General features: G+C 32.1%; 2 protein-coding genes across 3 annotated transcripts in view; one reads left to right on the top strand and one right to left on the bottom strand.

The window, feature by feature from the left end:
- The window catches only part of LOC105949440 (uncharacterized), a 97,964-nt gene that overhangs the window by 32,134 nt on the left and 53,736 nt on the right, over window positions 1-12,094 (top strand). The window lies entirely within an intron of this gene.
- Window positions 2,811-5,904, bottom strand: LOC105949354 (tubulin beta-1 chain). Its single transcript, XM_012972653.2, has 4 exons — window positions 5,650-5,904; window positions 4,681-5,079; window positions 4,292-4,561; window positions 2,811-3,760 (listed from the first exon to the last, which is right to left on the bottom strand). The coding sequence occupies exons 2-4, from the start codon at window positions 5,072-5,074 to the stop codon at window positions 3,081-3,083; spliced, it is 1,344 nt and encodes a 447-aa protein (XP_012828107.1). The 5' UTR covers window positions 5,075-5,079; window positions 5,650-5,904; the 3' UTR covers window positions 2,811-3,080.

The raw sequence follows: 12,094 nt of genomic DNA, 5'->3' as shown, positions 1-12,094 counted from the left end.
CGTGACTAATCGAACTAATAATTTAAATATTTTTCCATCTATTCGGAACCGAAAGAAATTATTTTCTTAGCGAAGTTATTCATTTATCGATCTTCTAGTAGTGACAATGACGAAAAAAAATATGTGTTATGTTTGTCAAACTCGACTTCAATTTGTGACAACGGTTACCATATATGGTTAAGAAATATTTGCATGAGCATTTTCTTTTAGAAGCATTTTGGTGTAAAGAATAAAGAATATTTTTTTTCATGGAAAATATAATATATGTTTGGAGGGCTTTTTTTAATAGGTAGGTTAAATGTAATTTAACAAACAAAAGAGAAATTGTATAATTTTGAGATACTTCGAGGGTAATTTACTATCTACTATATATTGAGACGTGTGATTGTTTTTATTAGGGTTTTTAATTGACCGATAATTTGGGTAGACTAATTAAATAAATAAACTTTTTTTTTTTAATAATTTCCGTAATTTAGATATATATATTAATATATAGTTACATAAGTAATGTGTAATTTGCCCTTAAGTGGGAAGGCGAGGGTATTATGTGCCTCAAAGACAAGGCAAGATCCGTAACATGGGCTGTGTTGGGTTTAATCATCGTGTAATAATTAACCTTAATTAATATATATACCCATTATTAATTAATATTTAAAATATAGGGTAAATTACAACCACCCCTGAGGTATGGTCAATTTACGAAAAAACCCCTCTTGTTTGGATAATTACATCTACCCCTCAACTATGTTTTTTCTTACACATCCGCCCTTATAGTGTCAAATTTTGCATAATCATCTAGATTTAATGGAATGTGCTCTAGTTTGTACTCGTTTCGTGCAAAAATACAGTTTCTGATGCACCATAATCTGATATATACAAACCAAAAAACACATCTTACGATCATCTTGCTTCAAATTGTGGAGCTCGAATGGGATAAAACGGGCACAGAAGTAATAATATTCCATATAAACAAGAAGATTCCACTAAATTCGAAACCGCAAAGATGGACGTGTAAGAAAATTTATAGTTGAGGGGGTTGTTGTAATTACCCAAACATGAGGGGGCTTTTAATAATTTTATCATACCTCAGGGAGATGGTTGTAATTTACCCTATAAATATATATATAGTAAGTATGCGTGTCTACAATATATATGTGTTTATGTGAGCGTGTGTCAGTGTGTGTCTTTGCACATGGCGCACGCTTCTCAAATGGCCCGAATTGCATGTGAACGCACCCATACTTTGCTTTCCACTAACGAGACTTCTTATTTTCTTTTAGTCAACTCTCCATTAACACACACAACCCTCGTTTACGCTGCTACACCCGATAAATGTTACATTCGATAAATATTTACTATTCGGATATACACAAATATACGTACATCAGTGTTGGTGTATGTAAATCAACAGTAAAAAAAACAAAAAAACACAAAAAAAAAACCGTTCCGTATAACCTTCAGTGTGTTTAGCATACAAATAACCCGCAACCTTATATATGTAGTTTGGTGTTGTTTGTCAAGTGGGTTCGGGCTCGGGTCGGGCTGCGGGACCATTTCAATTAATTTGTGTCGGCAAGTTCGGCCGAACTTTATGTACTCAAATGGGCCATATTAGGTCCATGGGTTGGTCCAGACTTAGCCCAATTTGGATTTTTTATTTATTTATTTTTCGAAATCGACAGTATAATATGTCTTTACAACAAACGCATCCAAAAGTATAAAAATTGACCGTTAAATTTTGTTCTACCTCAAAGAGAAAAATTGGAGCATTTATGGGCACACTTGTAATAAATTTCATTAAAAAATAAATCATGCATCCTTCGTACAGTGTTCTAGACATGTGGATTGATTTATTTAAAAGAAAACTAAATAAACTTAAACAAGATCAAAATGTTCCTTATTTGCAATACTCTAGATCTAAGATTTCTTTCACAAGCCATATATATTTGGTGAGAGTAAGGTGGTTGTTTGCAAAAGCTTATCAAAAAGCATAAGTTAGTGATTGTGAGAAGTGAGTATTAAGTGCTTATTTTTTAAAAGTTCTGGTTGTTTTAAGATATACCAATAATCCAGTTTAAATAGAAAAACAGGTCTACGGATAGCTTAAAACAACTTATTTTAATAGAAGCAAAAGTAAAAACTGATTTTAAAAGCTCAGAAAGAGTTTCTAAAAGGTTTTGCAATCACCATAATGCCTCAACTACAAAGCAATTGTTGCTTTGATTCGAAAAAAAGGTTTTATATTCTATCTGTCATTTTAAAATTTCAATAACAGACGTTATCCACTGGTTAGCCGACGTATGTGAAGCTTATTGTAATACGGATTCGTTTATTTTTATTTTTTATTGTTATGATTAGTATATAAAAGAAATAGAACGACAGAAGCATGTAACCTTGGGTGAGGTGATAAGAAAACCACATTGTAGCACATGAAAACTCTTATCTGAAAAGCACATGGCTGCCTCTCATTCTGCACAAGAAGATAAACCACATGGGGGACTACTTACATTAATCTACTGACAACACTGGCCCAATCTTAGAGAGAGAGAGAGAAAGATTGCAACTCCAAGATCCAGAGTATATTCATTGAACATTTACTTCAATTTAATTAATTCAATTTTTCAATTAAAAAAATTGAATTTTTTAAACAGTATTTAGATTTGCCTTGTCAATAGTTACTTCATTTACAGTACCGACCAATCGAACATGTCTTATATTCAATTTGTGAAAGCGTGTATACTGATTTTCGTTGTGTATCGAAAGTCGAAACCGAAACCGAAAACCGAGAATCAACAACATTTCACACAGAATAACATGAAGAAAAAGAGATATAACAACACTCAGAAATTGAAATGTGACAAAACAGTAATCAAGACTCTCCCCCCCTACTTCCCTTTTGGCTACACTACTAAAACACGGTCGCGCAGAAAACTGGGCAGTTTTCGGATCTCCAAAACAAGCAGAAATACAAGAAAACATTACACAGAAACAATAATATTTCCGAATTCCGTAATCAAACGAAAACATAGGAAACACAATATTTAAAGCAGGGGGTTTTTTATTTTTTATTTTTAATTTCCTTAAATATCTTCCTCAATGCCCTCTTCATCTTCTTCATACTCACCTTCATCGTCTGCAGTAGCATCCTGGTACTGCTGGTACTCGGAAACAAGATCGTTCATATTACTCTCCGCCTCAGTAAACTCCATTTCGTCCATACCTTCACCTGTATACCAATGCAAAAAAGCCTTTCGCCTGAACATGGCAGTAAACTGTTCGCTCACTCGCCTAAACATTTCTTGAATCGAAGTCGAGTTTCCGATAAAAGTCGAAGCCATTGAAAGCCCTTTCGGTGGAATATCACAAACGCTCGATTTTACGTTGTTTGGAATCCATTCGACAAAGTAAGATGAGTTCTTGTTTTGGACGTTTATCATTTGTTCGTCGACTTCTTTGGTGCTCATTTTACCCCTGAACATGGCGGAGGCGGTTAGGTAACGACCATGGCGGGGGTCGGCAGCACACATCATGTTTTTGGAGTCCCACATTTGTTGAGTCAACTCCGGTACGGTTAGGGCGCGGTACTGCTGGGAGCCTCGGGAGGTGAGAGGGGCGAAACCGACCATGAAAAAGTGGAGACGGGGGAAAGGGATTAAGTTGACTGCGAGCTTTCGGAGATCGGAGTTGAGTTGACCAGGGAAGCGGAGGCAGCATGTGACTCCGCTCATTGTTGCCGAAATTAAGTGGTTAAGATCACCAACTGGACTCGAAAAAACATTGAAAACATTAAGTTTCAATAGTTGCAAGAATTATAACCATAAACTATGGTTACTTAATGAAAACAACAAAATTAGTTCAAACAATTGACTCGTGAATTTACAAAATTGCAAATGTGCATCTAAGTTTTGATATATTTAAGAATTTAACCTTAAACTGTAGCTACTTAATGAAGAAGCAAAGTTCATTCATGAATCACATCATGTGGTCGTGATTTATCATGTTAAATTCCAACAATGAAGTCACGTTAATAACAATATGAAACACACAAATTTCAGCAGAGCCTGTAAGACAATTAGTCACGACGAAAAATTCTTCTACAAAACATGCAAAGTGCAAAGAGAAAAGCAATTGACCTATAGCAGCAAAAGAAATTGATAAATGCAAAGAGAAAAGCACCGCAAAGTGCAAACTTTTTAAAACATATATTTAAAATGTATGTTGAAATTAAGAATAAGAAAACAATCAGCAAAGACAAAGATCAAAATCCAGAAACAGAATAAAATATACTTACAGCTAGGTGTGGTTAGTTTGAGCGTCCTGAAACAAATATCATAAAGAGCCTCGTTATCAAGCACCATACATTCATCTGCATTCTCAACAAGCTGATGAACTGATAGTGTGGCATTATAAGGCTCGACCACAGTATCCGAAACCTTGGGAGACGGGAACACGGAAAACGTCAGCATCATCCTATCGGGATATTCTTCCCTGATCTTCGATATCAACAAAGTCCCCATCCCAGAACCAGTTCCTCCACCAAGAGAGTGACATACTTGGAAACCTAAAATACCATGCAAAAATTTTAGACAATTAGCCAATGTAGTAAAAATTGATACTTTTGCAGTTCAATAGTTAGTCCAAGAATCGGGAAACTACAACATGGTATCGATCCAAATTTACCTTGAAGGCAGTCACAATTCTCAGCCTCCTTCCTCACGACATCAAGAACCGAGTCGATAAGCTCAGCTCCCTCTGTGTAATGCCCTTTAGCCCAGTTATTTCCAGCACCGGACTGACCGAAAACGAAGTTATCTGGCCTGAAAATCTGGCCATATGGACCAGTTCGAACACTGTCCATGGTTCCAGGCTCAAGATCCATGAGGACTGCACGAGGCACAAACCGACCACAAGACGCTTCGTTGTAGTATACATTGACACGCTCCAATTGCAAATCGGAGGTCCCAACGTATCTTCCAGTTTGATCTATACCATGCTCGTCACAGACAACTTCCCAGAACTTCGAACCGATCTGGTTACCGCATTGCCCACCCTGAATATGAAGGATTTCCCTCATTTTTCCTGCAATTCGTGAAAAAAAAAATATTAGGAAATAACACTAAATCATGTATCACATTGCAATTATATGATACTACCGATTTTGCTAATACTTGGTCTAATTACATAAAAAAATTATTGATATTTGCTCAAACTCATCGGCAGATAACTAAATCTAAAGATCTAAGAGAAAACTACAGCCTCGGTTCTTTAATCGAAAGAGTAATAAGTACCGTACATTTACAGATACACAGATCATCAACATAAAGCTTCGAACAACTTGAATTTCTACATATCTTGCAGAACATTAAACAACTGACTCATAATTACATTACTTAATTACTCATTACTATTTCTTACCATATTTTCATCAGATCTACAAATACTCGTTCGGAATATTAAGAATATACAAAAGGCAATGAGATTTTCAACTAAAACTCAGAAACATGCGAAATTATCTCGATATACACGCATTTTCACACCAAACGAACTCGATTTACCGACAATCACAAGTTCGATTGCAGATAAAACTGTGATTAATTCAGAAATCTCAGATGAATTGACGCAAAAACAACAAATTGGATGAAAAATTACCTCTGAAACGCGATTACGAACACGATAAATCGAAGAGATGATCGAGCGAAAACTGTCTGCACGATCGATTAGAGTGAGAGAAGTGAGTAAGAGAGAGTGAGAGAGTGAGGAGTGAGAGAGCGTATTAGCCCTAGAGGGATTTTATATTTGAGAGTGTAGGAAATCGACGGCCAGAATTTTTTCCCTCCTGTTTGTAGTGCTAAATCGAGACCGTACGATTCGTATTCACACCGCTAAGATGCGATCGGACGGTGCAGAAAAAATGGAGCTTGATTTGATTTTTATTTTATTTATTATTTTGAGTGAAATTACTTGACGGATGTGCCCTTTTAGAAAGACTAGACTAACCCTTTGACTAACTACAGTGAAAAAATATTATTTATGGTATAATTTAAAATAAAAACTAAGATTTTGTGATACATTATTATTTGCTATCCTCAATCTCAAGTTTTAAAGTGATAATTATTGTACTAATAATTGACCTCCGAACAATGCGGAAACCTCAAAATATAAATTAGAATGTGGGCCATAGTACCATAAGGAACATAACATATGCTCTCGTAAGGGGCGGACTAACAGTTGGAACTAACGAGCATCTGTCAACTGATTTAGGTTCGAATTAATTTGACAACGATCGCTAGGTGAAGCTTGTCACGTACACATGGTTAACCTAATGTGGTTTATGTCGGCCGTATAATTTTTAAGCTATTATATGAGTATATATACGTTTACCCAATACACATATAAGGTTGATTGATTGCTAATTTCTTCATCACTAGATATGGTGGATAGATATATACTAGATCGATTTCAAATTAATTGTTGCTTTGTATATTTTTTCATACCGTCTATCAATCTAGAATACAGGTAATGTTTGGTAGTATTTTGATTTTGTTTTCATTGATTCCCCAAAACAAAATTGTATTTATTACACTTCTCAAATAATTTTCTCAAAACAATCTCAAAAGTTTTTCTCTCCTTCAGACATGATGTGACTGCTACAGTAAAAAATGTCTTCACTAAAAGACAAATAAATATTACTTTATCTTTCAATTTTTTCTTCTAAAATACTTTTTCTAACACTTTTAAACATGATGTGACTGCTACATTGTATTTTGTGTCCTTCCAAAATACAAACAAACATTACTTTCATTCTCAAATTCTTCCCCCAAAACACATTTCCCCAAAATGAAATCAAAATAAGTTCCAAAACACTTTCAAACATTGCCCTAATGTTGTATTATTTTTCACTTCAGATTTGCCCTTGTTACACTTATAATTATCAAACATTAATTCTTATTTGGAACTTATTATTTTTTCAATCATTAAATTAACCTTAAAATTAATTCACAATCATTGTAAAAGGGAGTGATAATCTTAGTCAATATTGCCCCTTGAGGTATGATTTTTAAGTCAAATATGAGTCGCATGGTTGGGTGCATTTTTGTCATTTCACATGCGAAAAGCTAATTCGATGTCCAAATAGTGAAGGACATAAAAGTAAATAACATTAACAGCCCTCTCCTAAACCTGAGCAATAATTGTATATGTAATTCTTTTTTCCCTGTCAACATATTGAACAAAAATTATGCAATACACGCACCAACAAACGGATTTGAATTCACGCTCCAAATCTATTGGTTGGCGCCGGATATACGCCCACGTGGGAGTCCCTGATTGGTTCTAGGATTGCGAGTGTAAGAAGCAAAACGGTGTCGTAGGAGGAGTAAGACGACAGATAGGGCTGGAAAGAAAGAAACAAAACTGGTACAAAGTATAACAGCAGCTCACATGAAATAAAGTTGTCGGCATGTGCCTGCCAGCCAATCTGAAAATATACATTTCACGCTATATTAAATTAAAAAAATTATATATTTATTTCTATTTACATATATAATTAATTAATTAAACTAATTGACCAAGGTTAGTGTTAATATCGTAATTTTTTCAAAAATTTTTTTTTTTTTCTGTTTTCTTTATGGCTTTGCTTTGTTTGGAATTCAAGCATCATCATTCATCCGATTTGGAAAAGGAATTAGCAACTAATTAATGGGAAATGATGTTTTTAAAAATTAAAATTGATTAACTAATGTAAGTTGGTTCAATTTATTGGTAAAGTGGACAAGGATAGCTTAACCACTAGCAATTAAAAGCGCGTGTTACACACGACTCAGTTTAAACGAGGGATATCTTGCAAGGAATATTCCGTTTTATTTCTGACGTTTCAACATTAATAAAAATAAATAAATAAATAAAATTATTTTACGGCCCAATTGCCTATTCTCTACGGTCCAACGTTGTAATCCATTTATCGAAAGCATTACAAGAGACGTTTGTTTAAAAAGCCCATTTCTAAATTGGGCCATTTAATTTGGGAAAGGATTTCTCTCTCCTTTTTTTCTCTAACTAATGAGACTCGAGTTTTTTTTTTTTTTTTCTTTTAAATATTTTTATGAATAATTGGAGTCGAGTTGTTTTTTTTTTTTTTTAATATTTTTATGAATTATGGGACTCTGAGTTTTTTTTATAATATTTTTTATGAATAATGGGACTCGAGTTTATTACAACTTTTGTTGAATAAAATAGGTGGTCATCTTAATTATTGGTTTAATTTATGGATGGCGAAAAGGAGCATCGGAAAGATCTTAGCTGGTGAATATTTTAGACAATAAAAATAAAAGCGAAAAAAATTGAAAAGGCTACGAATTCCATTGGCTTTCCTTTAATTTACTTAATCGAACAACCGAAAATTGTAGTTATTTCAATTACGTTAAATAATCTTTCAAATCGATCAACACTCTTAAGTTTACGGCCACTTGTTCGATTGAATTTTGCATCACTAATAGAATTACGGTTTGTCTTTGATCGTTATTTACTACAATCTCTCTCCCTTTTAATTATTTTCTTGTTGTTTTTTTGGCCCCCACGTGTGGGGTGGGGGAGGGGGGGCCTGGCGATATAGATTTGCAATATTGATTGTTCAAAATATGTGTCCTAATTCCTGATTATTGAGATTAGGACAATACTGAGAAAATGATGGAAATATATATATATATATATATATATATATATATATATATATATATATATATATATATATATATATATATATATATATATATATATAGGGGCGAGTCCACCCAAGGGCTAGGGTGGACTCAAGCCCCCCCTCACTTCAAAAATTTTCTCTACTATATATATATATATATATATATATATATATATATATATATATATATATATATATATATATATATATATATATATATATATATATATATATATATTTTTTTTTTTATTTATTAGCTACCCAATTATATTATTTTATTCGGTTACTTTTACTCTATTTAAGCAGGACCGGTTCTGAGGGGAGGAGAAGTAGGCGGTCGCCTAGGGCCCCCGAATTTTTGTAAAAATTTAGGGTCCCCAAATTTTTTTATACCCTTTATATATTAGTATTTATTTAAAAAAAATATATATTATATGCATAATTATTGCGAACTCCATGAATAGATATTGATCAACGATTTTTACTATTTCTATAATTCCTCTAATCATGGAGCCCCCAATTATAATAGTGCATTAGCTATTTATCTTTCTATATTTACACTTCTTTTAGTGCCACTTAATGAAAATTATCGTTAAAAAAATTCGGGGGCGCTGCCCCCGAACCCCCAGAAATTTATAGCCTTGCCTCTAGCTATATACCTTACAAAAACGAGTTCACATAGATTTTATCATCTTTTTAGAAAGAGTTCTAACGTAGATTGTAGAAGGGGCCCCGAAATCTCAGGAACACCCCTCTATTTAAGCCAACTTATTCAAAGTCGCCTCACTTCTCAAAGCCCCCTTCATGTCTGACTTGTCTACATTTTTTATTTCCCAACTTCGTTCTCGTTCTTTGGAAAAAGGAAAAAAAAAACTTTGTTTTATCGCATAGTTGCACTAATGGCGGTTAAATAGCTACCCACAGCCGATCGAACGCACACCGACGATCAATTAACGTTTGACGTCTTTTCTTTCATCTTAATTTTCATAATGAATATTAATTAAAAGTCCATTGTGTAAATTTCATAATCGAGTTGATATTCATGTTTCTTAGACTCTTATAGCAATTTAACTTTTGGTATTATCTTCTGAAAATGGAGGAAAAAAAATTCATATCAAATTTTTATCTTAAATTTCTTTGATAGCAAATATATATATATATATATATATAGCCCCACATAATATTTAATTCAATTTCATGACTACTAAAAAAATAATAATACACTACTAGACATATTTTCGCATGGTCACATCAGATTTCCCAAGAAAAATACCTTTGTGCATGTGAATTGTGTTCTTTTATTTTATTTTATTTATATTGTTTATAAAAATTTGGTCATGCGAATGAACAGTGACATGTTTTAGTACTATTTCAATGTTAATATATATTAAATTCAATAATATTTTCTATTATTTAATTAATTAATTTATTTATTTAATTTGTTTTTTATTTATTAACTATTTAAAAATGCAAATACTTATTTATTTAATCATTTTTATAAATCCGAATTTTTTTGACCTTCTAATTTGCAAATAATACGCATTAATTTATTAAAATCCAATTATTTTTGCCAAGATATTTAATTTAATTAATTAGGTCACATTCCATGCAGATGGTAGGAAGTCTCCATCTATGCATGGTGGATATTTATGTACCTATTATAAGTAAACGGATTAAAACCCTGATCCATCACCCATCAAACAAAAGGCCCGAATAAAAAGTTTGGACCCGGGCCCGGGTCCACTAATCTGGTTAGGGCATGATTTTTTATTTGGGCCCCACCATGTGATATGTTCAATGTGAAATCAACCATTTCAAGACTAAGTTGTAATTTAGGCATGGGTCACGAGGTCCATCTCTTCATTCTCACACACACACACACACACATATATACGTAAAAATAAATCAAGTCGAGCTGAAAAGTATAATTGTTCGAGTTTGTTTGGTTTTTTATCGAAGTTTGAATGGTGTATTTTCACTTTACTTTGAAAAGCATAATTGAGTAAAATCGAACGAGTTTTAGATGGTGTTTGCAAAAACGTATTAAAAAGTCAGAAGTTAGTGATTCTGCGTTAAAGTGGATTTTAAGTTCTTATTTCTATAAATTCGTACTGTTAAAGATGCTGGAAAATCAATTTAAATGGGAAAAATAGGTCTACGAGTGCTTTTTAATAAACAACTTAAATCAACTTATTTTACGAAAAGCAAAAGTAAGAGTTGATTTTTGCAAATACTTAAAAACAGATTATAAGCATAAACAACTTATTTCTAAAAATCGTATATATTTCACATGTAATTGGAATTAAAATTGTATTTAAAAAATAAGATATTTGAGTTTTTAATTAGTTATCTTATGTTCATTCATTGATGTGATACTTGATAATTATGTATCTTAGTTTCTTTTACCTTTCAAATAACAACGAAAGAAAGGGACATGTATTAATTAATTAATTAATTAATTAATTAGACGTGTATTATTTAATCTGAAAAGAATTAGTACTAAACTTAGCTTATGGTTCTAATCATATCAGATTCCACCCTAGCTAACTACATTGCTTTAATTTCCAGAGTTCTATATTATAATATCAATATATTATATTATCCCCTGTATATTTTATATCTGTATAGTTTATTAAAATATGTATTGGTTAGTTGACAAAACTTCAACATCCTTATCCTAAATATATAAAATAAAATTAGAGTTTAGGCTAATTTTAATTAATTAATTACTAAAATAACAAATTGATGCACTTTCTTGACGTAACAGCAGTAACAACAAATATTAAAGACAAAATGTTATAAAATAAAAAAAAAATCATTTTTAAATTGAAAGATGTTTATTAATTATTTTTTAATGTAAATTAAAAAAGCCCAACTACTAATTACTATTAGTCCATCATTAAAAGCATTAAGTATTTTGCAATGCCACCTAACAACATCCAAAGTTGTAGGCAATTAACCAAAGTTTATCAATTCTAAACCATCATTAGAACAACACACATTTAGCCCTACCACCTCCTAATTCTCTATTAAATTAAAAAAAAAAAATTAAAAAATCCACGTGGAATGGTTTAATTGGATCATGAATAGACACTAAAACCTTTTATTAATTCGGATTAATCATTGTAGGATGGAACCCAAAGTCATAAAAAGTAGTTGTCTCTAATTTAATTTACATAATTAAAAGGTAAGTTGGTTATAAAATTATGAATGCGACCAAACAATTATAATAATTAATATTGCCTTTTTGTTTTTTTTAATGCAGTAGTTTTTTATAGTGGTTTTACGTTGACATTTCAATTATATCAATAATTTTTATTCTAAATTTTGAAATTAATATAATTCTATTTATTTTTTCTTCGAATTTTTTGGGATCGAAAGTTGAAAATAAACAAG

Source organism: Erythranthe guttata, chromosome 10 (genome assembly GCF_056151865.1).
Source record: "Erythranthe guttata isolate IM_541 chromosome 10, IM_541, whole genome shotgun sequence".
In the NCBI taxonomy this organism is placed as follows: Eukaryota; Viridiplantae; Streptophyta; class Magnoliopsida; order Lamiales; family Phrymaceae; genus Erythranthe; species Erythranthe guttata.
The sequence above is the reverse complement of the archived record's forward strand: the minus strand, read 5'-3'. Positions and strand labels throughout refer to the sequence as shown.

What these genes read in the sequence shown, in the direction of transcription:
- LOC105949354 (XM_012972653.2), bottom strand. Translation starts at nt 5,074, where the DNA reads ATGAGGGAAATCCTTCATATTCAGGGTGGGCAATGCGGTAACCAGATC. An exon ending in GAATTGTGACTGCCTTCAAG is followed by an intron (nt 4,562 to 4,680) that starts GTAAATTTGGAT and finishes ATGGTATTTTAG; the next exon opens with GTTTCCAAGTATGTCACTCT. An exon ending in CAAACTAACCACACCTAGCT is followed by an intron (nt 3,761 to 4,291) that starts GTAAGTATATTT and finishes TTTCGAGTCCAG; the next exon opens with TTGGTGATCTTAACCACTTA.